The sequence below is a fragment of the Cervus elaphus genome, chromosome 4 (genome assembly GCF_910594005.1).
Source record: "Cervus elaphus chromosome 4, mCerEla1.1, whole genome shotgun sequence".
NCBI classification, from domain to species: Eukaryota; Metazoa; Chordata; class Mammalia; order Artiodactyla; family Cervidae; genus Cervus; species Cervus elaphus.
In genome coordinates this window covers 64,715,249-64,742,138 of record NC_057818.1, presented here as the reverse complement: position 1 = coordinate 64,742,138, position 26,890 = coordinate 64,715,249, and the positions used below count along the sequence as shown (strand labels likewise).

General features: G+C 46.2%; 2 protein-coding genes across 4 annotated transcripts; one reads left to right on the top strand and one right to left on the bottom strand.

Moving 5' to 3' along the window:
• Nucleotides 1-1,081: 1,081 nt before the first annotated feature.
• Nucleotides 1,082-5,445, bottom strand: LOC122692872 (killer cell immunoglobulin-like receptor 3DL1). The gene is made up of 3 exons (XM_043900685.1): nucleotides 5,337-5,445; nucleotides 1,661-1,864; nucleotides 1,082-1,524 (listed from the first exon to the last, which is right to left on the bottom strand). The coding sequence occupies exons 1-3, from the start codon at nucleotides 5,443-5,445 to the stop codon at nucleotides 1,085-1,087; spliced, it is 753 nt and encodes a 250-aa protein (XP_043756620.1). The 3' UTR covers nucleotides 1,082-1,084.
• Nucleotides 5,252-26,137, top strand: LOC122692515 (V-set and transmembrane domain-containing protein 1-like). Of its 3 annotated transcripts, none has more exons than XM_043900140.1 (8): nucleotides 5,252-5,477; nucleotides 11,666-11,701; nucleotides 14,902-14,940; nucleotides 20,071-20,163; nucleotides 20,266-20,293; nucleotides 20,465-20,502; nucleotides 20,608-20,639; nucleotides 24,024-26,137. In XM_043900140.1, the coding sequence occupies exons 1-8, from the start codon at nucleotides 5,444-5,446 to the stop codon at nucleotides 24,141-24,143; spliced, it is 420 nt and encodes a 139-aa protein (XP_043756075.1). In that variant the 5' UTR covers nucleotides 5,252-5,443; the 3' UTR covers nucleotides 24,144-26,137. The 3 variants fall into 3 exon arrangements, with proteins under 3 accessions (XP_043756075.1, XP_043756074.1, XP_043756076.1); XM_043900139.1 differs by having other exon boundaries at nucleotides 5,277-5,477; nucleotides 20,465-20,501; nucleotides 20,604-20,639; XM_043900141.1 differs by lacking the exon at nucleotides 20,071-20,163 and having other exon boundaries at nucleotides 5,277-5,477.
• Nucleotides 26,138-26,890: the final 753 nt, after the last annotated feature.

Sequence of the window (26,890 nt, the reverse complement as noted above, 5' to 3'; positions counted from 1 at the left end):
ACCCAGCCCCGTGCCCCGCCCCCAGCGCCCGGTAACCTGGGCCAGGCCCGCTCGGGCTCATGGGACTTGTAGTCCTCAGGGCCTGGCCGATCCACCTTTCCTCCCTTTCGGGAATCGTACGTGTGATATGCATCGAAAACGAGTCTGTTATTTATTGATGGCCTACTGTGTGTGAGGTGGCAGCAGTTGTAAAGAATCCACCTGTCAATTCAGGAGACGCGGGAGATGCGGGTTCCAGTCCTGGGTCAGGACGATCCCCTGGAGAAGGAAACGGCAGCTACTGCAGTATGCTTGCCTGGGAAATCCCGTGGACAGAGGAGCCTGGCGGGCTACAGTCCGTGGGGTGGCAGAGAGTCGCACACAACTGAACACACACGCACACAAACTCTGTGCGCTGAACACCTTCCTAGGGTTGGTGGAGGGTAGGTGGGTTCAAGCCCCGGCCCTCCTCCTCACATTAGGTTAAGCAGAAAGTTGCGTCTGCAAAGTAGAATTTAATGAACAGCAACAACAAAATACGAATTATAGTGCTGTCGGAGGTCCCGGGAGGGGCCAGAGTCAGAAAGAACTCCCTGGAAGATGCGCGGTTGCAATCAGGCTCTAAAACCTGTCACAATCTAAAACAGGCAGAAATCGCAAAACAAACAAACAGACGAAAACAACAACAACCAAAAAACCCCCAGAGGCTGCAGGTGGAAGGTTTATGGGGGCAAGTGGTGAGCAGGGCTTGGGTGGGGAAGGGGACGCTTCGCAAAGGGCCTCCGTTTACAGTTCCTCTCCAGTAGAGACTTATAAGTCCAGGCACTTATGGGTTTAAATTAGAAGTTTAAATTAAAAAAAAAAAAAAGAGCACCGTCACAGGACTTATCCGTGCCCAGTTTCTGGCCCTCTGGGCTCATGTTTGGGTGAACCTCCTGTGAGAGCAGGAGGCCTCCGGGGTCGCGGAGAGAAGCCTTGGGTCCCTTGCTCCCCCGTTCTCCTGGCAGGGGGTTCTCATGGAGTGGGGGAAGGACAGATACCTGACCTCACCCTCTTTTTCCCTCTGATTCCAGGAAGGAGGTGTTTCCCTCCTAGGAGCCCTGGATCAAGCCAAGGCATCACCTCGGTCCCTGCCTCTCTCCATCTCCCCTCCCAACAACCCTGGAGGGGAGACCCGCTCTGCGTCTCTGGGTCCGCTCCCTCCCTCGTCCCCTGGCCCCGGGGCCCGGCCGTCCTTCCCAGGCGCCCCCTCACCCGTCACCAGCAGCAGCAGGGCGTCACTGGGCCCTGAGCTCCCGCGGGGATCCCCCGTCCCGTGGTATTCGCAGCTGTATTCTCCCGCGTGCTGGACAGTTACACCCGGGAGGTGGAATTCAGCCCGGCCCTCTGTGGAGTCGGGTGACTGGACCATCTCCCAGACGCGTCCCCCCTTCCTGAGAGTGAAGCTTACGTCCCTGGTGGGAGCCCCGCATCGCAGGGTCACGGAGCTCCGGGCGGGGACCACCGAGCTGGGCCAGGCCCTGAGGGAGGGCTTGGGAAGCACCTCTGGAAGGAAGCGGGTCTCAGGTTTGGGGGCGCCCCACCCACCTGCTCTCGGGAAGCCCATGGGGGTTGGGGGGGGGGGAGAAAGTGCGGGTCCCTGCCGGGGAAGGATCAGGAGGGTCCATGGAGAACCACTCACCAGCTCTTCCTCCGTCTGCTTGGCCGACACACAGCCCTGCAAGGAGAGACACAGACACCAGCCTGGAGCCCGCGTCACCTCCTGGCCCCCAGGGGCCGTCCTGGGCTCCCGCCCGCGGGCGCGCGCACGTCCCCACGCTGGAGCCTGGGCCCTGCTCTGCCCCCAGCTCCTCCACCCCGACCTCAGGGCTTCTCCTGGGCTGCGCTCACCCCCCAAGACCCCAGGACCTTTCTCGGCTCCGCAGAATCCCCCCGAGCCTCTTACCCTCTCCTTCTACCTGAGCCCACTCTCAGTACAGAATCTTTGAACACAGTCAAATTCCCATCTCAAATTCTAACACACCTGGATGAATTCTAACACATCTGGATGAGCCAGAAATGCCGAAAGCCAGGATTCTGTTGGGGAGAGGGAAAAAGTTGACACAGAGAAGTTGATAAGTTCTTGGCCAGTAGGAAAAATACTGCACGCTAGAATCGAGGGAAGGGGGACAATGATAGTGGATATTGTTGAAAGACTGTGATGTGAGTGTTTCTCTTAGGTTGTTTAAAACTGATGTTTTACATCGGAAAATATGACATAGCCGTTAGTAAGTCAAGTATAAATTATCAATAGAGTCATCTCAAAAAGAATAGTACAAAAAATAATGTAGAAGTAAAGAAAATTGAGTAGTTAAAATGGCATATTATTGGTGAAGCTAAAAAAGAGTTGGTTAAGCAGAAAAAAGCTAAAATGACACAGTAAAAATATTTTTTAAAACTAAGAAGTTGGAAATAAGGAGACAGAAGAGAGATGGGCAAATAGAAAGATTAGCAAGATTATAAACTTACAACCTAATTATAAATTAGGATATATATAATCCTAGTTATAAGATGTAATTATAAATAAGTAATTTATAGAAATAAGTAATTGCATAGAACATCAATGGACCCTGAAATTCAGTGAAAAGATCTAATTGATGTTTTAAAAAGACCTAAATAAATGTTGTTTTTTTTCAAGAGAAACACTTTAAGTATATGCACAGATGTGTTGAAAGCAAAAAGATACAAAAAGATATACCATGCAAACAGCAGAAAAACAAAGGTTGTATGTCTATATTAACATCATATAAAGTAGATTTTAAAGCAAGAAATAGTATTCAGATATGAAGGTGCATATTTCCTAATGATAAAATAGTTCAAGAGAAATATATAATAACCCCAACTCTGTAAGCAGCTAATAATATAGATACAAAATCCAAGAATATAGATGAAAGTGAAAGTTGCTCAGTCTTATCCGACTCTTTCAAACCCCATGGATGATACAGTCCATGGAATTCTCCAGGCTAGAACACTGGAGTGGGTAGCCGTTCCCTTTTCCAGGGGATCTTTCCAACCCAGGGGTCGAACTCAGGTCTTCCACATTGCAACCAGATTCTTTACCAGCTGAGCCAACAGGTAAGTCCAATAATATAGATACAAAATCTATAAAAGAATTGTTGATAGTATTAAAGGAGCTAAACCTATAACTGTATTTTTTATTTTGACATGCCTCTCTCACTGACTGCATTCCACATGAAAAGTTCAGAAAAGAAAAAGAAAGACATTTGCTATTCCAAGAAATCACCCAACGCAGGAAAAGTCAATAAAATGTCATCTTGCATTATTGATTTTACAATTTTTTCATGCTAAAATCTAATGTTAAACAGAATTTGGAAAAAGACACATGATCAGGTTTTAGAATGATGAATCAATACTAGTTACTAAGGGCAACTGGGCTATGAAGCTCATCTCCCCCTCCAACATTTACAGCCTTCAGCCTGAGAATTTATATCCCCAGTAGTTTACCCCAAGGAATAATTAAGTCCAGCCAAAGATTTACAAGTTATTTATTTTCATTATGGTTATAGTAGCAAGTGAGTTGGAAATAATATAAATGTACAGTGATAGGAGACTGGTTAGATAAAAGTTTTTACTTCCACAGAGGATGATACAGCAATATAAATCAAGCTGGATTGTAAAAATGAAATCTCAGTGTTCCAAGATGGTATGATAATGTATAAACAAAAGAACCAAAAATAAAAAATAAATCATGCTGGGGAAACAGCTTATAACTATGTTGTGGGGAAGTATTTATGGGCATGAAACACTTTAAATTTTATAGGTCAGTGACCAAATATATATATATATATATAATAACTGCTATCTTGGACTTCCCAAGTGGCTCAAGGTAAAGAACCTGCCTGCAATGCAGAAGAAGCCAGAGATACGTGTTTGATCTCTGGGTCGGGAAGATCCCCTGGAGGAGGGCACGGTGACCCCCTCTGGTATTCTTGCCTGGAGAATCCCATGGACAGAGGAGCCTGGCGGGCTACAGTTTGTGGGGTCGCAAAGAGTCGGACACGACTATAATAGATAAGCAATGGGATATGCTGTGGAGCATAGGGAATATAGCCATTATCTTGTAATAACATTTTTTAGACTTACTATGTGTTTGTTTCTGGCTGTCTGGGGTCTCCATTGCTGCCCAGGGTTCCTCTGGCTGCGGAGAGCGGAGGCTCCTCTCTGGTGATGTGTGCGGGCTTCTCACTGCGGTGGCTTGTCTCTCTGTGGCCCACAGGCTCTAGGGCTCATGGGCTTCAGTAGCTGTGGTACATGGGCTTAGTTGTCCCACGGCATGTGGGATCTTCCCAGACCAGGGATTGAACCCATGTCCTTGCATTGGCAGGCAGATTCTTTACCACTGAGCCACCAAGGAAGCCCTATCTTGTAATAACTTTAAGAAAATCTATTTATTTAGACTGCTGGGTCTTTATTGCAGCACGTGGGCACCTCTCATTGTGGCACACGGATTCTCCAGTTGAGGCAAACAGGCTTAGTTGCCCCATATGGGAATCTTAGTTCCCTTACCAGGGATGGGACATATGTACGCTGCTTTGGAAGGCAGATTCTTTACCACTGGAAGTCCCAGTAGTAAGTTTTAATGGAGTATAATTCATAAGAATCCTGAATCACTAGGTGGTACACCTGAAACTAATATAAGCCATTTATACTTCAATTAAAAAGTTAAAGTAAAGCTGTTTAAAAGACAAGTTATGAAAAAAAAAAAAAAGACAAGTTATGTTTTTAAATTCTTTCGTTTTGGGGTCTAGCCAATTAACAATGTTGTGAAAGGTTCAGGCGAACAGTGAGGGGACTCAGCTGTCCATCCACATGTATCCATTCTCTCCCAAGTTCCCATGTAACGCTGAGCAGAGTTCCCCGTGCTCCACAGTAGGACCTCGTTGGTTATCCATTTGAAATATAGCTGTGTGTACATGTCCGTCCCCAACTCCCTAACCTTCCCTTCCCCTCATCCTTCCCCCAGCCTCCCGTCACCATAAGTTCATTCTCTCTAAGTCTGTGAGTCTCTTTCTGTTTTGTAAGTTCATGTGCATCATTTCTTTTTAGAGTCCACATAGAAAGGATCTTACAGGGTACTCCTCCTTCTCTGCAAAGACAAACTATTTTAAGGGAAAACGTCTTGGGCCAGACTTCAGATGAGATCGGAGAGGTCTCAGGGTGGGTGGAGCCACACACACTAGATTTACGAGGAAGATGTTGTCACTGGTGGCTTCTGGCTTCCTGAGTCAGTTGTGAGAAGGAAATTGTACACCAGATGGTGGAGGAGCCAAGGGTCAGGGCGAAACCTCTGGCCACACATCCCCGGGACCGAGAGGGCAGGAGGGGGCTGTGGTCGCCCAGGCCCCTGTCTTCCTCTGAACTGCAGAACTGAAGGCGGGATCTTGGTCCGGACAGAAGGGACACCATGATCACGGAATTCCTGTCCCTGCTTTGCCTTGGTGAGTCTCCAGGGCTGGGACAGATGGGTTTGAGGGGGAGAATATTCACCGTGTAGTGGAGGTTACCATGGGGAATGTGGCAAGTACAGAAATGGTGGCCTCCGTGTACTAGGTACAAGCGACCTGTCACAGTTTTGTGGGCTGTGGTGTCTGCATGCCCTGGTTTTGGTGCCTGCACATAAGGGATGAGAAGCAGAGACATGTGGTAACACCCTCAGGGTACTCGGCTCAATAATGCACAGCTCAGATGGGACCTCCAAGTCGGTATCGTCTACGTACCACCATCTTGCCTTGAATGTCCCATTAGCATATGGGAGGCAGAGTCTACAGGTTGTGAAAGTCTGTGAGTTTGGTTATGAACAAGGAATATAGAACAGACATGTTATTACTGAGTCCAAGCTTGTAATGCTCACTGCATGATGGGCCAATAGCTTGAGAGATGAGTTGTTGGGGCAAAAAAATAGCACCAGTTGACCAAGAAGATGGTGGACTAATGTCCCAAAGAAACATCTTGCTGGGGGTCTGGCTGCTAGTTACTTTTATAGAACAAAGAGGGGGAAGTGAGGAGATGAAATTAAAAAAGGCAATAAATTATTGCAAATATTTCATACTTCTGGCCAGAATCCAGGAGGGATGTGTTAATTTCTTCTTTCCTGCAGTCATTCACAGGTGGGCCTGGTCAGGATATTTCCTGTGAGCTTAAGCAAAGGTATTCTAGCTCAAGACTCAGGCATGAGAAGCAGGGTTCATGGAGAAAAGCACTATGTATACCTTAGGCTTGCAGGCAACATCCCCTTAGTGATTAAGTTGTAGCAAAAACAACAGACTACAATGGTTAAAGTAAAAGAAACAGACCCAATATGGAGTCAGATTTGTTTTTCCCTATGACACCAAGGTGGGGCTTCCCTGGGGGCTCAGACGGTAAAGAATCCACCTGTGGTGCCGAGACTCGGATTCAATCCTGGGTCAGGAAGATCCCCTGGAGAAGGGAATGGCCACCCTCTCTATTATCCTTGCCTGGAGAATCCCATGGACAGAGGAGCCTGGCGGGCTACAGTCCATGGGGTTGCAAAGAGTTGGACACGACTAAGCACCGAACACTTCACCTCATGATACAAAGGCAGGAAGCGGTGGATAAGAACATTTTCTGACCAGCCATATCCTGAGCATGATTTTAAGCTGATATTCAACTTGAACATAAGGTGATCAAACAGACCTCAGCCTGTAGGAAGGAAGCCCTAGACTATGATCTTGGCCTGGTGTCTCCAGACTTTGGAAAGGCAGCCCCACCCGACTGAGTGCCCAGTTCCTCCTCTGTGAGTGGAGCTGGCTTCGGGAGGGGGGCGGCGGGGAGGACACAAAGCTCCCACCCGCGGGTTGCTTCCTCCTTCTTCTGGGCTAAGCCCTTCCCTTTGAGGTCACGCCCATCCCACACACGCATGTGAGTGTGAGAGGCGGCTGCTGGTCACCATACCCCAAACCTCCAGTCTCAGGACAGAATAAATGGGGCAGTCAAGAGACGGACCTCATTCTTCCCACACTTATTTCTTTGGGCTGCTGTAACAGACGACCGCAAATTGGGTGGCTTAAAACAACAGACGTCTATTCTCCCACCATTCTGGAGGCCAGAAGTCCAGAACCAGGGTGTCAGCAGGGCTGATTCCTCCTCGGGGCTCCAAGGGAGGGTCTGTTCCACGCCTCCCTCCTCGACTCTGGCTGGGAGATGACTAGGAATCCTTAGCACCCCTCAGCTTGTGGAGCCTCACATAGTCACATGGCCGTCTTCCCTTGGCATGTTCTGTCTCCAGGTCTCTTCCCAACCTCTTATCTTTTTTTTAATGATTAATAGATTCGTTTAAACAACAGTACATATAGTCATCAATGCCAGAATTAATATGAGATGTTAAATGTTCAATCCAATTTTCCTTCCTGGATCAGTTTTTCTTTCCCATCTCTGTCAGTTTTGAAAACATAAAACTAGAAGAGGAGAGGCCCAATCCCAAAAAGAGCTCCTAAGACCAAGCTCTTGGGGGTGGGTCCGAAACTGGGATAGATATTTGCTGACCTTGCTTAGGTCTAACGAACCAAGGCAGGATCTTCAATAAGCCCTCAGTGGCGAGGGTCATTGCATTGAAGCTGGTACTCCCATTTAAACCAGGATCTTATGGCCAACAGGTTGGCTTGTGACTTCTGGGTTTCCAGAGATATATCCTATTCAGCTGGGTCAAGGGTAGTAGGTAGGGCGGCCAGGCTCACAGCTTGTACTTTGGGAGCAGTATCTTGGCAACCTGATGCACAACAGTGCCTGCCCTTCCAACTTCCTATGAGGACATCGGTCATATTGGGTTAGGGTTCCAGTCAACTCCAGTAGGACCTTGTGTAAACTGTCAGCTGAAAAAAATTGCACAACATAAACGTTGAGAGTTATGTTTTATTCAGTGGATGTTCTTAGGACTTCCAGCCCCAGAGACAGCATCACAAGTAATTCTGAAAAAACTGCTTCAAGGAGGCGAAGAGGGGAGCCAGGATGGATAGGAGTTTTGTAACTAAGGGCAGGGGTGGTCTGAACATCAAAACACTACTACTAATAAAAGAAAACCAGATATCTCAAACTAAGGAATTAGCACTTTTCTATGTATGAGAAGACGCAAGAGTCTGGGCTGACTGAAGTCATTCCCTGGATGTACACCTCAGCTGTCCGAGGCCAGCATCCTGTGTTTTCACATCCTGAGCTCCCCCGGGGCTCGCCGTGGGCAGTGGCTGAAGTCTGATGGCTGTGGGATGGCAGGCGTTCTTTGCTTCCTGCGTTGCCTCAGAGCTCACCAGCTCACTGTCAGAGGCGTGTGCAGTCACTGATGACGGTGACACCATTTGTTTACTGACGTGGCAGGCAGTGTTTAACTTCTCAGATGTCAGTGAGGACTCTGCACCCAGTTCCCATGTGTGTGAACATGGAGGGGTGGTTTTTCACACCACCAAGCAGCTGACTCAGCTGGTTGTCCTGCAATTCAACTCCATTCTGACACGAACTACCTGGCGATACTATCAGATCCCACAGATTAAGGGCTCCGTCCTAGAAGATGACCTCCCTCCCACTCCAAGTGCCAATCAAGAGCCCTGGTGGTTACCTGTGTTTCTGTCCAACTGGCTACAGACTGAAGGTTCTAACGAACCCCTCCTTGGGCCCATCAATTTGTTAGAACTCAAATTTGTGAGAACATGGAACACAGAGAAACATTTCACTCACTAGATTACCAATTTATTATAGAAGAATCTGGGCTTCCTGGGTAGCTCAGCAGGTAAAGAATCTGCCTGCAATGCAGGAGACCCTGGTTCGATTCCTGGGTCAGGAAGTTCCCCTGGAGAAGGGATAGGCTACTCACTCCAGCATTCTTGGGCTGCCCTGGTGGTTCAGATGGTAAAGAATCCACCTGCAATGTGGGAGACCTGGGTTTGATCCCTGGGTTGGGAAGATGCCCTGGAGGAGCACATGGCAACCCACTCCAGTATTCTTGCCTGGAGAATCTCAAGGCCAGAGGAGCCTGGTGGGCTACAGCCCATGGGGTCACAAAGAGCTGGACACAATTGAGCGACTAAGCACAGTACATAGAAGGATTTAACTCAGGAACAGCCAAATGGAAGAGGTGCACAGAGCCAAGTGTGAGGAAAAGGGCTTCTGAGCACATCACACTCGAAAAATCTCCACGTGTCCAACACGGAAGCTATCTTAACCCACCCTTTTGAGTTTCTATGGAGGCTTCACTACATAGATGAGAAACGGAATATTTCCTGCCGTATCAGTAAATAAAGGATGTCTCAGTCATCAGTGATTGAAGACACTTGAGGGTGAGCCCTGAGGGCACTCAGGAAGGAAAGAACACCTGCCGTCTAGCATGATCAGACTGCAGCCACTCCCCACAGCGCGCCCTGAGGGAACTCAGGGATCAGAAAACACAGGGATGCTGGCCACAGACAGCTGAGGTCCATATCAAAGGGATGACTGCCGTGAGCCCAGACACTTGCGTCTTCCCATACTGAGAAAAGCACTAAATTCTTTAACCTGAGACATCTGATTTTCTTTTATTAACAGTAACATTTTGTTCTGACCTCCTGCCCTTTGTTGCAAAACTCATACATATCCTTCCCACCCCACCCCCACCCCCAACAGTTCTCTCAGGGAACTGCTGGGAGATGCTGAGCATCTGAGAGATGCAGAACTACCTGAGATGCTGCCTCCTGGGCTTGAAGTCCTAAGAATATCTGATGAATACAACATAACTCTCAACTTTTAGGTTTTGCATATTTTCTTAGTTGACATAGGCATGATTCATTGAATCACTGGCAACTGGTAATCTCCAGCCCTTCTTCTCTTCCTGGAGGTCGGGGTTGGGGGTGGGGGGTGGGTAAGACTGATAGTTCCAACCCTTTAATCACTTCGTTGTTTCCCTGGCAACCGGCCACCACCGTTAGGTTACCTAGAGACTTTTCCAAAAGTTATATTAACATAACAAAAGACACCTTTCCCTCTCACAACACTCAGGGAATTTTAGAGTTTGAGGAGCTCTGTACGGGAACCAGGGACAAAGACCCAATGTGTTTCTTATTATGTCACAACATCAAAGTAATTTTTCCTCTTCTCTGGGGAACTATAGATTCTAGTGTCACTCGCCTCCTCCCTTTCTAGCTTGGAAATCGAGCAGCTCTCCACGCGGTGTATTTAAAGGCCATTGTTGCTGCTCAGTGACTCAGTCATGTCTGACTGTTTGCGACCCCGTGGCCTGTAGCCCACCAGGTTCCTCTGTCCATGAGATTCTCCAGGCAAGGATACAGGAGTGGGTTGCCATTTCGTTCTGCAGAGCCCATACTAAATGTTAAATGGATGATGCTTGGCTGAGTCAGGCAGAGAGGGTAGCTGTATGGTAAATGTCAGTTGCCATAGAGGACCCAGTAGATAATATAAGTGGGCACATGGCTGACATATGTGAAGAGTCTGTCAAATGATAGATTCTCACTGACTGGTAGTTATTTACTGCAATTACTTCCAGATAAATATGCTTACTTGTGTTGCCTACAGCTCCCTACGTCAGAATTCTACTAAGGCTTCAAGGAGTGATTCTTTTATCCTTCGCTTTTTCAAGCTACCCTACATGCCAGTATGTCTCTTCTTAGTGGCAAGTATGTCCATTGCAGCCAGTTCTCTGCCCATGTCCACTGTGGCCCTTTATTAAGAAAGACGGGACTTCCTTGGTGGCCCAGTGGCTAGACCTCCATGGTCCCAGTCCAGGTGGTCGGGGTTTGATCCCTGGTTGGGGAATTAGATCCCATATGCTGCAGCTAAGACCCAGCACAGCCAAATAAGCAATTACAAAATAAATAGATATTTTTTAAAAAGAAAGATAAGTTCTGAGGATCTAATGGCCAGCATGGTGACGATGGTTAATAATACTGAAATTGGCTCAGAGAATGGATCTTAAACATTCTCCCCCCCACCCCGCTCCCCCCACACATACAAGGTAACTATGTGAGCTGACTTATCTGTTAATTAGCTTCATGGTGGTGCTCACTGCACAATACATATGTGCATCCAGTCATCACATGTACACATTAATACAATCTTATTTGTCAAAAACAGAGAACTCCTCTCTCAGTTTTCACCTAGCCCTCAGTAAGGTTTCATGATGAAAAGTGAGTCTAAGGCAATCGTGTGCTTATTTAAAAAAAAAAAAGAAAGGAAGGAAGAATGGGAATCAGCACTGGAGCAGAAGACTGGCTGATAACAGAGCTGAGATGACTTTAGACTAAAAGCAGAGAAGAGAGGGACTAAAAAGAGACCACAAGACCTGGGGACACCCCCTACCCCCCTGACCACCCGGAAACCAATTTCCTGCCTATAGGTGCAGCCGCTATAGCCAGAGCTAACGCGGGCTCCGTCCACTGCCAGGCGCCCACGTCCCTGCTTCCTCATGAAGCTTGGGGGCTTGTGTTTTGAGTCCACACTTGAGTGGAAACAAGGGCTGGATCTCCTGAGTCACTCTCTGTCTAGATGTATATCTGCAGATCTAGATATATAACTGGATCACTTTGCTGTACACCGAAAACTAACCCAACAAATCAACTATACTTCAATTAAGAAAAAAAAAAAAAAAGACAAACATATACTTCCTCCCTCATGAGTGTTTCTCTTCCAGGGCTTTGTCTGGGCAATGAAGATGAGGAAAAGAATGGTAAGTCATCTCCCAACCTAGACTCTGTTCCCGCACCCCAAGTTTCACGACCTTTTCCCTTTCATCCTCTGAATTCTAGGAGGGTTTTGGTGGTCACCAAGATGAAGAGTCAAACTCCAAATTCTTTCCAGAGAAACTTCCCAACCCCTCCTCCATGCCTTGCCCAACTCAGAGGTTGGACGCGGCAGCAACGTGACCCTGACATGCCAGTCTGATGTCCGGAATGCGACATTCACGCTGGGAAAGTCACAGGACTCTGGGTACAATAAAGGGCAGAACTCAACAGGAAGGCGGCTGAATTCCTCCTCACTCACCTGGAGCCTGGGCTTCCTTGGTGGCTCAGATGGTAAAGAACCCGCCTGCCAATGCAGAAGATGCGGGTTTGATATCTGGGTCAGGAAGATCCCCTAGAGGACGGCATGGCAACCCACTCCAGTACTCTTGCCTGGAGAATCCCATGGAAAGAGGAGCCTGGAGGGCTACAGTCCACAGGGTCACAAAGAGTCGGACGTGAGTGAGCAACTATCCCGCCTAAGGTGGTCCTGGGCTCCTTGACAGGTGGTCTGGGCATATTTTCTCTCTGTCCTTCACCTCGGACAATCCCCCTCTTTATTTCTCAAACAGGTTAGTCTTGAATGTTTGGCAAATGTAACACAGAGATCCCTCCAGCCATAAAATCCTTGGGTGCAGTCAGAGAGCCAATGCCTTTATCCAGGTGATGTCACTGACCCTGGGCACCTCACTGTAAAATGGACCCATGAAACCTGCTACCGAGAAGCTGTTTTCCCCATCCCAGAGCATAACTGAAAATGTGCTCTGCAAATCATGCTTTGCTATGCCCTGGAGGAGGAAATGGCAGCCCACTCCAGTATTCTTGCCTGGAAAATCCCAGAGAGGAGCCTGGCAGGCTACAGACCACAGGGTTGCAAAGAGCCTGACATGACTAAATTGACTTAGCACATAGTGACTGAACACCATCGCCACCTATGGAGTACAGAAAGGGGTCTGCGTGGCAGATTAACCGATGATCCTCTGGGGGAAGGAGGGGTCCCTGTGACAGATGACCCCACTGGTGCTGACCTAACAATTCCCAACTGACTATTTAAGATAACATTTCTGGGCATGGGCTTCAAAGCTTCAGTTAGATTCGGTATTGAGCCCTAGCACGGTCTACACAAATGATTCCATTTTGAGCCTATGATTTTTTTTCCTTTTTCTTTTAAAAGAATAATCAATTAATTTTTGGCTGTGATGGGTCTTTGCTGCTGCACATGGGCTTTCTCTAGTTGGGATGAATGGGGGCTGCTCTTTGCTGCGGTGCGCGGGCTTCTCATCGTGGGGGCTTCTCTTGTTGCAGAGCATGGGCTCTAGGTTCGAGGGCCTCAGTGGTTGCAGCTCGTGGGCTCAGCAGTTGTGACTCTCGGGGTTAGCTGCTCCATGGCATGTGGAATCTTCCTGGATTGGGGATCGAACCTGTGTCCCCTGCATTGGCAGGCGGATTCTTACCCACTGCACCACCAGGGAGGTCTGCCATTCCTTATTTTTGTACCCTCACTCCAACAACTAAAATTTGGCACTCATTCATGAGCAAAAGTGCCTTGTGGGAGCTGTGGGATCCACCACCAGACACCAAAGGCCCCAGGAGGGGCCTCACCCGCCTGGGAGTTGGATAACAGGCAGACAGACCTCAGTACTAGTCGTGGAACCAGCAACCTGATTCCAGCCCCTCTTGGCCATCGTCTGGGAGAACACGGACGTGGGTAGTACCTACAGACAGGAGAACGTTTGCGGATGTTTACTAATCAAGACTGAAGTATGGAGAAATGGAAAACTGGAACAGATCAATAACAGATAAAGAGATTGAATCAGCAATCAAAACTCCTGACAAAGAAAAGCGCAGGACCAGATGGTTTCACTGGTGAATTCCACCAAACATTTAAGGAAGAAATAACACCAGTCATTCCCAGACTCTTCGCAAAAACTTCAGTGGAAGGAACACTCCTGTGTTCATTTTACAAGGCCAGCATCACCTTGATGTCAGAACCAGACGAGGACACTGAAAGAAAGCTATAGACCGATATCCCTGATGAATACAGATGTGAAAGTTCTCAACAAAATCTTGGAAAGCAATTTTAACACTACATTAAAAGACTCACACACCATGATCAAGTGAGATTTCTTCTTTATACCCAAGGATGGTTCAATATACAAGTCAATAAGTGTGATACACACTTTAATAGAATGAAGGATAAAAATCATATGTTCATCTTAACATACGTAAAAATTTTTGATAAAATAGATCATTTCAATATAAAAACTCTCAATAAATTGGGTGTAGCAGGAACATACTTCAACACAATAAAGGCCAATATAACAAGCCCACAGCTGAGGTCATACTTAATGGTGAAAAGTTGAAAGCTTTTCCTTTGATATCAGGAGTAAGGAAAAGATGCCCACCACTTCAATTCAACGTAATACTGGAAGTCCTCTCTGGAACAATTGGGAAAGACAGGAAAAAAAAAAAAAAGGCATTCAAATTGGGAAGGAAGAAGTAAAAGTGCCTTCATTTGCAGATGTGATCTTATCTACAGAAAATTAGCAAAAATAAATACTTTAGCTACCTGATGTGAAGAGCCAATTCATTATGAAAGACCCTGATGCTGGGACTGATTGAAGGCAAAAAGAGAAGGGGAGGACAGAGGATGAGATGGTTAGATAGCATCACCGACTCAATGGACATGAATTTGACCAAACTGAGATAGGGGAGCGTGGCGTGCTGCAATCCATGGGGTCACTAAGAGTCGGACATCACTTAGCAACTGAACAACAACAGTATATCAACCAAAAAATCTTCTGCACAGCAAAATAAACAATCATCAACATGAAACGGCAACCTACCAAATGGGAGAGAATACTTGCACAATGCTGGTGCTCTTTCCTGGGATAGGATTGGAAGGTGGGGGATTAGTAGCGTTATTCATAAATATTTTTGTTATTAAAATAATACCAAGCTCCAAGAAGACTAACCTAGTGCTCTGGGCCGGGTTTGGGGACCCAGTGAGCACCTGGGGAATGAAAAAAACATTCTCCTCTCTGCTTCCCAAAGAGGGCACGAAGTCCGTAAATAGAACATGAGGGTTTATGTCCCCAAGGTTCCCATATAAACATTGTGATTCCTTGTCTCCTTTCCTCTTTTCTAGGGAACCAAGAGGAAAGCAAACCTGCCTCTTCACAGACAGGTAACATAATTAAAAGGGACTTGTTTCCCCAATTATATCCACCTCTGAAAACGCTGGTGAATAAAACAGCACAAGGTACATTGTCTGCTGTTTTTCGTGGTGAAAAGCTCTGGTGGAGTTTCGGGAAGAATGGGGGTGAGTCGGAATGACTAGTTTGGGGAATGGAACCAGGACCTGCGGAGCCTATACTTTGGGATGATGTATGATCAAACACTTGCTAAAACTTTCAAGTTCTCAAAAAACAGGGAATGTTAATTTTTTTTTTCTGATACTGGTTTTCCACAAAGAATTGACTAAGTTTCTACCCTCAGTCCAGTTCAGTTCAGTTGCTCAGTCATGTCCGATTCTTTGTGGTCCCACGGACTGCAGCACGCCAGGCCTCCCTGTCCTTCACCAGCTCCTGGAGTTTACTTACACTCATGTCCATTGAGGCGGTGATGCCATCCAACCATCTCATCCTCTGTTGTCCCCTTATCCTCCCACCTTCAATCTTTCCCAGCATCAGGATCTTTTCAAGTGAGTCAGCTCTTTGCATCAGGTGGCCAAAGTATTGGAGTTTTAGTTTCAGCATCAGTCCTTCCAATGAATATTCAGGACTGATTTCCTTTAGGAGAAATTCTCATAAAAACTAGGGCTTTCTGAAGGCTTAGACTGAAATGGGCTTATCCATCACGGATTCATTTTTGCTGTGCCATGCAGCTTGGGGGATCTTAATTCCCTGACCTGGGCTTCCCAGGTGGCTCAGTGGTAAAGAATGCGCCTGCCAATGCAGGAGACTCAGAGTCAATCTCTGGTTGGGGAGACCCCCTGGAGGAGGAAATGGCAACCCACTCCAGTATTCTTGCCTGGAAAATCCCACAGACAGAGGAGCCTGGTGGGCTACAGTCATGGAGTCACAAAGAATCGGACACAACTTGGTGACTGAGCATATACATGCAATTCCCCAACCAGGAAGCGAACCCAGGCCCCGGGCCGTGGAAGCTGGAAGTCCTAACCACAGGACAAATGGGGAATTTACCTAGATGCTTGATCGTTTTTTCTTTCAGCAATGCATAACCCTCCTGCAATCTGCTCCACAGGGTCAAAATTGTTCAAGGTTGTCATTAGAGTCTATGCAAGTATAATAGAAATAATTTTTAAAAAGACATCCTTGGAGTGTTAGGTAGTTGGCAAAAAAAACACACACAAAAAAACAAAAAAACGACATCCTTGGAAATTCTCTGGTGGCCTGGTGATTGGGACTCCACACTTCCATTGCAGGGGGCACAGGTTCCATCCCATGTGGCGTGGCCAAAAAAAAAAAAAAAAGATTTCCTGCATCCTGTCCTTCCAAAATATGTATTTGCCTTCGAAAACATTTTTATTCAATATTAGCAGGCTGATGACTGCTACTCTGGCTCTGTGAACACAATGCGTTCCACAGTTTCTTGGAGAGATCTGAAATCTGACAGAGTCAGAGAGCTTGGAAGTATCAGAAATGGGAGATGGAAAGTCGAAGGGTTCGTGTTTTTAGCTCTTCTGTCATTGCTTTTCTTTTGTAGTTGGTATATTATTCACATCCCATAAAGTCACCCTTCTAAAGTGTACAAGGCAGAGGCATTTGGCACATTCACAGGGCTCTACACCACTCCTCTAATTCCCCAAATGAAGCTCCATCCAGCAGTCGGTCTTCGCTCCCTTCGATCCTGACACGCCTTGCCAATCTGTTCTCTGACTATGGTTTTGCCTCTTGCAGACATTTCATATAAAACGCAGTCCCACAGTATGAGGTCTGAAGACTGGCTTCTTTCACTTCCTACAATGTCTTCAAGGTTCACCTATGTTGTAACACGTATCAGTACTTCCATCCTTTTCATGGCTGAATAATATTCCATCATGTGGCCAGACCACATTTCGTTTATCCATTCATCAGTTGATGGACATTTGGGTGGTTTGTACCTTTCGGCTATTGTGAATAATGCTGCCATGGTGTACACGTATCTGAGCCCCTGCTTTCCATCAGGTATCTGAAAGAAGAAAGGAGAAAGTATAAGTCGATTAGTTGTATCTGACTCTTTATGACCTTGTGGACTACAGTCCACCAGGCTCCTCTGTCCATGGGATTCCCCAGGCAAGAATTCTGGAGTGGGTTGCCATTTCCTACTCCAGGGGATCTTCCTGACCCAGGAGTTGACCCTGGGTCTCCTGCAATGCAGGCAGATTCTGTACCGTCTGAGGCACCAGGGAAGCCCCTGATCGGGTATCTACTACCTAGAAGTAAAACTGCTGGGACACATGGTAACTTTTTGAGCAACAGATACGCCATCTCCGGAGAAGGAAATGGCAACCCACTCCAGTATTCTTGCCTAGGAAATCCCTTGGACAGAGGAGTCTGGTGGGCTACATTCCATGGGGTCACGAAAGAGTCAGACATGACTGAGCAACTAAACGACAAGAGGCTGTCTCCAGCCTACATACGTGCGCCTCCAGGCTACTGGAAAGGAACCCTCTGCTCTAATTCTGGGCAGAGATGACGATGAAGTTCATCCCCTAACTTTGCCACAAGGCCAGGCTTCCTTTCTGGGATTTCATGACCTGTGTCAAGCTGTATCCCACTGCTTGGTCAGATGCCTTAGATCAGTGTCACAGACCTTCTGCAAGTTAATTTTGGCAATGTGTCAATAGTTGATGTGAAATTTGGCCAGGATATGTGGCCATCTCAGGGCAAACCCAGTTCAGTGGGCTGTGGACAGTTTTGCAATCATTCACTTCTCGTTTCTAGCGAACTGCACCATGAGATAAACTGTAGGGTCATCAAGGGGAGGGCTGAGAGCATAAGGCAAGGCTGATGTTCCTTTGCCGCCATCCAGGAACGGGTGTTTCTGCCCCACTTTTCCAAGTCCATGGGGCTGTGTGGCTCCCACAGATGTCCGCTGTTGGTAAAGGGGTGTCCCTGGGCCACTTAGGTTCCCAAGGCATTTTCTGGGCAGTACCCCACCACCACTACCGCCAACAGACACCAAAGTGCTTACGTGGGGAAGGGGGAGAAACCATGATCGAGCATGCCTAAGAATGGCAAAGGAATCTGGGGGACCATGGGCGGAGGGGCGCTGATAGCATCTGCTACAGAGGGAGGTGGGTGTGGGTGGGATGCCGTGTGAGAGAATGATCCTGATCACTGCAACCTCCTTATCCAACACGGTGAATCAGATGCTACACTGAGTGCTTCCGAGTCAGGGTTTTTCATCATCACGGCTCTCTTCAAGGGAGCTCTCCTTACCTCCCTTTCCTACACCTCCTTCCCCTCACTGCCCCCCACCCCCCGCCCGCCAGTTTCATGGAGGTATCATTGACAAATAAAGCGGTAAGATATTTAAAGTTACAATGTGATGATTTGATACAGGATAGGGGCTTCCCTGGTAGCTCAGTGGTAAAGAATCTGCCTGCATTGCAGAAGACGCAGAAGACTCAGGTTTGATCCCTGGGTGGGGAAGAGCCCCTGGAGAAGGAAACGATGACCCACTCTAGTATTCCTGCCTGGGAAATCCCATGGACAGAGGAACCTGGCAAGCTACAGCCCAAGGTGTCGCAAAGTTGGGCATGACTTAGCAACTAAACAACAACAATACATTGTAGAAGGATTCTCCCCACAGAGTTAATTGCACATCACTCAACTCAAGTCATGTCAGGGGCTTCCCTTGTGGCTCAGCTGGTAAAGAATCCGTCTGCAATGTGGGAAATCTGGGTTCGATCCCTGGGTTGGGAAGATCCCCTGGAGAAGGGAAAGGCTACCCACTCCAGTATTCTGGCCTGGAGAATTCCATGGACTATATAGTCCATGGGGTCACAAAGAGTCAGACAGAACTGAGCGACTTGCACTAAAAGTGAAATTTTCACCTCATGTCATGTATTTGCTTTTTTTGTTTTTTGGTGAGAACACTTAAGATCTACTCTCCTAGTAAGTTTCATGATACGCTACAGTGCCATCAACTATGGTTCACGCTGTCCATTAGATCCTCAGACCTCAGTCATCTGAAACTTGTTTGTGCTCTTTGACCAACTTCTCCCCAAACACCCCACTGCCCAGCCTCTAGCAATCACTGTTTTACTCTCTGTTTCTATGAGTTTATTTTTGCTTTTTAAAATATTTATTTATTTGGCTGCACCAGGTCTTAGTTGCAGCTTGTGGGATCTGGTTCTCTGACCAGGGATTGAACTCAGACTCCCAGCATCGGGAGTGTATGTGCATATATACCACATCTTCTTTATCTGTTCATCTATCGATGGACACTGAGGTTGCTTCCTTACCTTGAGAAAATGATTCTTGGACTTTGATCCATCTGTTGCTGGACTTGTCTTCACTTCTGTAGCATCACAGTTAGTCTGGGTAAATGTGTTTCTCACTAGATCATGACTTACCTGGAAAAGGTTCAGAATGTCACTTCTCTTGAATGCCCACACCCAGGGGTCAGCACAGAGCTACCCCGACCTTGGGGCAGACTGGCCATAAAGGTTAGACATAGCAGCGTCCAAAGCCCATCCCAGCCATGTGAGTCTGGGGAACTCAGTTTAATTCCAGGTGCTTGATTTATGTATGAATGAAATGGGGATGGCAAACTTACCTTGTGTACTTATTGTCAAGATGAGAAAGAACAGGGAATTCCCTGGTGGTCCAGTGTTAGGACTCCAGGCCTTTACGCTAAAGGCCTGGGTTCAATCCCTAGTTGGGGAACCAACATCCTGCAAGCTTCATGGCAAAAAAAAAAAAATTAATACAGAAAATTTTTTTTACTGAGAAAACACTTGAGTGCTAATGGCTCACAGTTAATAAGTATTATTCCTGGGGATGAAACGTTTACTGGGTGTTTGCCATCTGCCGGGCACTGTGCTAGCCCTCTCTGTAGCCACTGACCCACTCCATCTCTCTACCAACCAGTAAAGCAGCCACAATTGCTATCCTCGATTTGATCGGGAAAACAAAAGCTTAGGGAGATGACGCAAATTCTCTCAAGCGATTGGACGTTCCAGCTGGGGGGGTGGCAGCTCCGAGTCTTGAAGCCAGGCTGTCTGGCTGCTTGTAACTCTTCTGCGAAGCTGCTCAGTGAATTCCCGGAGCCAGCCTGACTCTTGGCCCCGTTGTTCTCCCGCCAGATACCAGGGTCGTCTTCGTGGCCACCTTCAGCTGCCTCTCCCTCTTTCTCCTCTTCCTTGCCATCTTCTTCATCTACAGGTGCACTCAGCAAGGTGAGTTCAGAGCAGCGCGGGTTTCACACTCCAAGGAAGGGGACTAAAGTGAAGGATTCTCTAGGGAGATACATTCCTCTCTCTCTCTCTCTTTTTTAATAGATTCATCACAGGAAGAATCCACCAAGAGGTAGGTACACTTGACAGACGTCACGCCCTGCCTTAACTCCCACTCCACTCTTCAGAGACCCCGTCTGCACATCAGTGACTCTTACGCCCAGCCCCACCTCTCTCAGCCCTATCCCGCCCCCCCCCCCCCAGATCTCCAGATCCCAGACTTGAACGCGTTTCTCTTTCTCAGAACCTGCCGTTCCAAAGTGCGCAAGCAGAGGGATGCAGGTAAGTCATCAGGGACGAAACCAGGAGGAAACTTGGGATGGAGAGACTACGATCTGACTCTTGCCATCTGAGAACTGAGTTTTGTCTCCTTGTACTCACACGCAGATGCACCCATGCTGGAAAGGATATCTGAATCGGTGAGTTCTCCCCCATGGAATAACCCAAGAGCTCATGTACCACCAGAGGCTGGTCTATCTGCCTCCTGGCTTAGCTCAAACGCTGGTTATATTCATGCGGCCATGTAATATTGAGTTGAAAAACATCTGAGGAACCCATAAAAAGAGAGTAGATAGGAGGTTAACAGGGGCTGGGGGCAGGTGGGTAGGGGACCTAGGAAGATGACATTTAAGGGAACAAACTTGCAACTTGTAGATGAGTAAGTCCTGGGAATCTAACACACAGCTTGGGGATTATAGTCAGCAATACTGTATTGTAAACGTCAAAGATGCTAGGAGGCTAGATCATAATTGTTCTCATCACGAAAAAGAAATGATAATTATGTGACAGGATGGAAGTGTTAGCAAGGTGGTACGCTATATCAATGTATCACATCAACATGAGTACACCTTAAAGATGCACAGGGTTACATATCAGTTACATCTCAAACAAACAAACAAACAAACAAAAAAACAGATGCTTTGAATTTCACAGTAGCTGGATTCCAGCTCCCAATGGCTATTTATCACCAGTGTGGTCTGAGACAAATCACAAAACCCCCATTAGAGGGGATACATGTATGTGGACAACTGATTCACTTTACTGTATCCCTGAAACTAACACAACATTGCAAGTCACCTATACTCCAATAAAAATTAAACAAACAAGACACAAACCCACATGATTTGGACCCTTCCTTTCCTGGTGGCTCAGATGGTAAAGAATCTGTCTGCAATGCAGGAGACCTGGGTTCAATCCCTGGGTTAGGAAGATGGCCTGGAGAAAGGAGAGGCAACCCATTCCTCTCCATAGACAGAGAAGCCCGGTGGGCTACAGCCCATGGGGTCACAGAGAGTGGGAGATGACTGAGTGACTAACACTTCTTCACGTCTTTCCTCCCATATCTAAGGGGAATCCAAATCCCCAGTTAAAAGGCTGTGTGAGTCTAATGATGTCATAAATGTAAAGGGTTTATTGGCATTTCTGACAGATTTTAAGTGTCAAATGGATGGCATGAAAGCATCATTTAACAAATATTAATCAATTTCAGTTCAGTTCAGTTCAGTTGCTCAGTCGTGTCCACGAACCGCGGCATGCTGGGCCTCCCTGTCCGTCACCAACTCCCGGAGTCTACCCAAACTCATGTCCGTCGAGTCGGTGATGCCATCCAACCATTTCATCCTCTGTTGTCCCCTTCTCCTCCTGCCTTCAATCTTTCCCAACATCAGGGTCTTTTCAAATGAGTCAGTTCTTCACATCAGGTGGCCAATGTATTGGAGTTTCAGCTTCAGCATCAGTCCTTCCAATGAACACCCAGGACTGATGTCCTTTAGGATGGACTGCTTGGATCTCCTTGCTCTCCAAGGGACTCTCAAGAGTCTTCTCCAACATCACAGTTCAAAAGCATCAATTCTTCTGCCCTCAGCTTTCTTTATAGTCCAAATCTCACATCCATACATGACCACTGGAAAAACCATAGCCTTGACTAGATGGACCTTTGTTGGCAAAGTAATGTCTCTGCTTTTTAATATGCTATCTAGGTTGGTCATAACTTTCCTTCCAAGCAGTAAGCATCTTTTAATTTCATGGCTGCAATCACCATCTGCAGTGATTTTGGAGCCTGAAAAAAATAAAGTCAGCCACTCTTTCCCCATCTATTTGCCATGAAGTGATGGGACTGGATGCCATGACCTTAGTTTTCTGAATGTTGAGCTTTAAGCCAACTTTTTCACTCTCGTCTTTCACTTTTATCAAGAGGCTCTTTAGTTCTTCACTTTCTGCCTAAAGGGTGGTGTCATCTGCATATCTGAGGTTATTGATATTTCTCCTGGCAATCTTGATTCCAGCTTGTGCTTCATCCATCAATTTACATCCATCATTTTTTTCTGTTTAAAATACTGCTTGTTGGGTGCATGCTCAGTCAGTCAGATATGTCCAACTCTTTGTGACCACATGGACTATAACCCCCCAGGTTCCTCTCTATACGGGATTTCCCAGGCAAAGAATACTGGAGTGGGTTTTCATTTCCTCCTCCAGGGAATCTTCCCAACCCTGGGATTGAACTGGCATCTCCTGCATCACCTGCATTGCAGGTGGATTCTTTACCACTGAGCCACCAGCCCCTAAAATACTTATTTGTTATTTAATATTAATCAGCATTATAACATCTAAGCGCAATAGCAAATAAAATTCACACCTTTTCCCACAGGGCACAGAGGTTCACTGGCTCATTCTTGAAGCCAAAGCAAGTTAAATAAAAGCATTAGCAGGGAATTCCTTGGTGATCCAGCAGTTAGGACTCTGTGCTTTCACCGTCGAGGGCCCAGGTTCAATCCCTGGTCAGCAACTAAGATGCTGCAAGCTACTGGCCAAAAAAAAAAAAAAAAAATAGTAAAAGATTTAAACATTGTTGTGTTTAAAGCAATATTTATGTATGTTGCATTCATTTAGATATATATATATATAAATATTAAGTAATGGAAAAGCATAATTTATCACAAAGTAAATGTCAGTGATTAAATCTGGGCTATTTTAAGTGTTGGCTTAATAACCTTGATTAGCACATTGTTGATAATTATGATATTATGATAATGTCATGTTGTGATGGGATCCCTCCATACAACAGAATACTATTCAGCAGTAAAAGGAAGAAATTACAGATATACATGAGAAGTGACTGCACCTCAAAAACAGTTTGCTAGGTGAAAAAACTCAGATACAAAAAACTATATATAAAATTGTCCCATTTACATAAAATTTCCAGGAAAGGCAAATTAGTCATTGCTTATGGCTGGGGTGGGGGTGAAGGGCAGGGAGAGCAAGGCTTAACTGCAAACAAGCACAGGGAACTTTTGTGGGGCGATGGATATTCTCCCGCTGTATGGTGGTGATGGTTGTATTGTTCTACAAATTCACTAAAAGTCATGGAACTATACACTTATCACAGGGGCATTTTATGGTATATACATTATATCTCAGCAGCATTATTTTTTAAAATACAATACTATGTCACCAGTAGGTATGCATATAGGAGGGCAGTTCTTATTCTCAAAACCTACGTTTGCACTGATTTTTAATAAGCACACGTTACCACTGATTGATGGTATCCTGTTATGGGAGTCGAAAGCACGGCTATCCTAGAACGTGTTGTCCAACAGAACTTCCTGCGATGAGGGGAACAGCCTACAGCTGTGCTGTCCCGTACACATCCCAGCCTCCCGCCGCATCTGAAATGCAACTGGTGAGACTGAGGACCTCAGTTTGAGTTTAGCTGACATTTGTCTGAAGTTGAATGGCCATGTGTGGCTCCTGGCTACCCTACTGCAGAACTCAGCTCCACAAGCCTGTCTCTCTTCTCCCCAAAGCCTGAAGAGCCCGAGGGGGTGACCTACGCCCAGCTGAACACCACAGTGCTGTCCGGGGCAGCTTCTGTCCCCGCCGAGGAGACCCCAAGTTCCTGTGACTACACAACGGTGAAGGTGTAGCACCGAGAGAAGAGCTTTCCTCCGGGAGGGAGAGTGTGGATTAACACGGCTGGGATGGCCGGACTTGGGAAAATCCAGGGGACTCTGTCCTTGGCTCGTTTATTCATAATAAGAGAATTACGTTTCCCTTCTTGCTTCCCCTCCTCTCAAAAATTACGGGGTGAGTTTTCACGAGACTTGGAGTGTCACCTTAGTATGAAAGTGTTAGTCGCTCAGTCGTGTCCAACTCTTTGCAACCCCGTGGACTGTAGCCCACCAGGCTCACCTGCCCATGGGATGTCCCAGGCACGAATACTGGAGGGGGTTGCCATTTCCTTCCCCAAGGGATCTTCCTGACCCAGGGGATCAAACCCCGGTCTCCTGCATTGCAGGTGGATTCTTTACCCTCTGACCCACCAGGGAGGGTTTGAATGAAATCATAGGCTAAGAATACGTACTGTACCTACAGGCTGGTGGGACTGGGAATATTCACTTAGGGAGTTCAGGATGACATCATGCAAATGGAAAATGTTCCTCAGAGAAGACTACGTGCCCCCACAGACACAGGGATTTCACAAAAGGAGCAGAAAAAACGGCCCTGGAGGGAGATACTTGTGAATTAACAAAAAGCATCCCTAAGTAGCACACACCTAGGATAGCGGCTGGAAGTATTTGGTTCCTGATTCTTTCAAGCCCGCTAGTCTCAAGACCAGTTTCCTCTCTGCTAAGAATGAAAGTGTTTTCTTACTGCATCATATTTCTGTTTTTATTCTTATTATTAAAATCAAGGGCTGCAATAAAGTTAGACTTACAGAATCTATGTGGATTCTGTCACTTGGCACCCTTAACTTAATGAACTCATGTGAATACAGCATTTTGAGGATTTTTTTCTGAGTGTGGACTTTTTTGTGTAGATGACAGTAGTACTGAATAACTGCGTCTGGATAAGCCCGGGTATATGAGCTTTGCTTCCAAAGTTGCATCACTCAATTAGGTTTGCAAGTCATTTAAAAATATGTGGATGGATCAAAGTATAAATATTTGGAATGTATATATGAATATTCTTCACTCAGTAGCACACACTGGATAGCTTTCTTTTTTTCGGGCGTGCCTGCAGCTTGTGGGATCTTAGCCCTCCTACCAGGGATTGAACCCAGGCCCTCAGCAGGGAAAGCCTGGAGTCCTAACCACTGGACTGCCAGGGAATTCCCTAGATAACTTTTCTTCAAGTTTTTAAATTATGAAATACTTCTGTCATAAAGAAAAACACCCCAAAATATAAGTGGAAATAAGCACACTGACCTTATTTTCAAACCATGAACACTTTGCTGTGTTTTTATTCTATCCCTCCCAGTCTATTTCCCTCCTCTTTTTCTAAGAGGTCAACATTACTCAGAGTAGTATATATTATACTGATGGATTTTTTCATACTTTTACTCCTCAAGCATCTATCAACAGTCAATATATTATATTTTATTGTTATTACATTATACAAACATAGGGAATCATTGTTACAATTCTGTCACCTTTTTTAATTTCCATCAACATTATGCTTTTGAAATTCATCCAGGTGATTTTTGAATATCCATTTCCTTGCTTGCTGCACAGAATTCAGTTGTTCACCATACCATGGAATATTACTCAGCCCCAAAAAAGGATGAAGCACTGGTGCATGCCATGACCTGGATGACATTGGGAAACATTATGCTAAGACACAGAAAGCTGTGCCTCATAGCATTTTATTTATATGAAATATCCAGAATGGACAGATCCTTAGAGAGAGAAAGTGGATTAATGGCTGCCGTTGATGGTTGCCATTAGTTGGAGAGAAGGAGGAAGGGGGAGTGACTAGGAACGGGCATGGGCACCTTCTTGGGTTGATGACGGTGTTGTGGAATTAGTCAGTGGTGACAGTCACTCAGCCGTGTGAATAAAGACCACTGGACTGTACGCCTTAGAAGTATAGGTCTTACGGTATGTGATTACAGCTCAATAAAAGAAAACTTTAAAAAGCATACTTGGTTGTATGCACAAACCTTGGTTTCCCTTTGTTCCCTCCTGGACTGCTAGATATTTGGGTTCTTCTCCTGCTTTGCTGTCAGCAAAATGCTGCAGTTAAACATCTTTGGAACCTGCCTTCTTGCTCACATCTCTTGTGATCTCTTGAGGTTTATATTTAGGAGTAAAATCTGTCTTCTGTGACGTCCACAACTTTCATCCCACTGGAAAAGGCAAATTGATAACTAAGGTGGTTTCCCCCATTTATTCTTCCACCAAGGATGTATAAGCTTCCAGTTCCTTGAGTCATTACCAATTCACACACACACACACACACACACACAACTTTGTAATTTTTGCTGATTAAAATATGTGAACTGGTAACCTATACTTTGGCCACCTGATGCAAAGAACGGACTCATTGGAAAAGACCCTGATGCTGGGAAAGATTGAAGGCAGGAGGAGAAGGGGACGACAGAGGATGAGACGGTTGGATGGCATCACCGACTCAATGAACGAGAGTTTGAGCAAACTCTGGGAGATGGTGATAGACAGGCAAGCCTGGTGTGTTGCAGTCCATGGGGTCACAAGGAGTCAGACACGACTGAGCGACTGAACAAAAAAACCTATTTTAAGCTGTGTATATAAAGATACCTCGTTGTTGTTTTAATTTGCATTTTCCTGATTACAAATGAGGAATATTGACCATTTGGGGTTTCTTTGCTGTGAATTGATGGTATCTAGCCATTGTTCACTTTTCTATTGAATAG

Excerpts from the sequence above, each read along its gene's own strand:
- LOC122692515 (XM_043900139.1), top strand. The coding sequence starts at position 5,444 with ATGATCACGGAATTCCTGTCCCTGCTTTGCCTTG. Across the intron at positions 20,164-20,265 it reads CTACAGGTGCACTCAGCAAG|ATTCATCACAGGAAGAATCC; the intron begins GTGAGTTCAGAG and ends CTTTTTTAATAG. Across the intron at positions 20,294-20,464 it reads CAGGAAGAATCCACCAAGAG|AACCTGCCGTTCCAAAGTGC; the intron begins GTAGGTACACTT and ends TCTCTTTCTCAG.
- LOC122692872 (XM_043900685.1), bottom strand. The coding sequence starts at position 5,445 with ATGGTGTCCCTTCTGTCCGGACCAAGATCCCGCCTTCAGTTCTGCAGT. Across the intron at positions 1,865-5,336 it reads GCCCTCTCGGTCCCGGGGAT|CGCAGCCCAGGAGAAGCCCT; the intron begins GTGTGGCCAGAG and ends TTGGGGGGTGAG. Across the intron at positions 1,525-1,660 it reads AGCAGACGGAGGAAGAGCTG|AGGTGCTTCCCAAGCCCTCC; the intron begins GTGAGTGGTTCT and ends GCTTCCTTCCAG.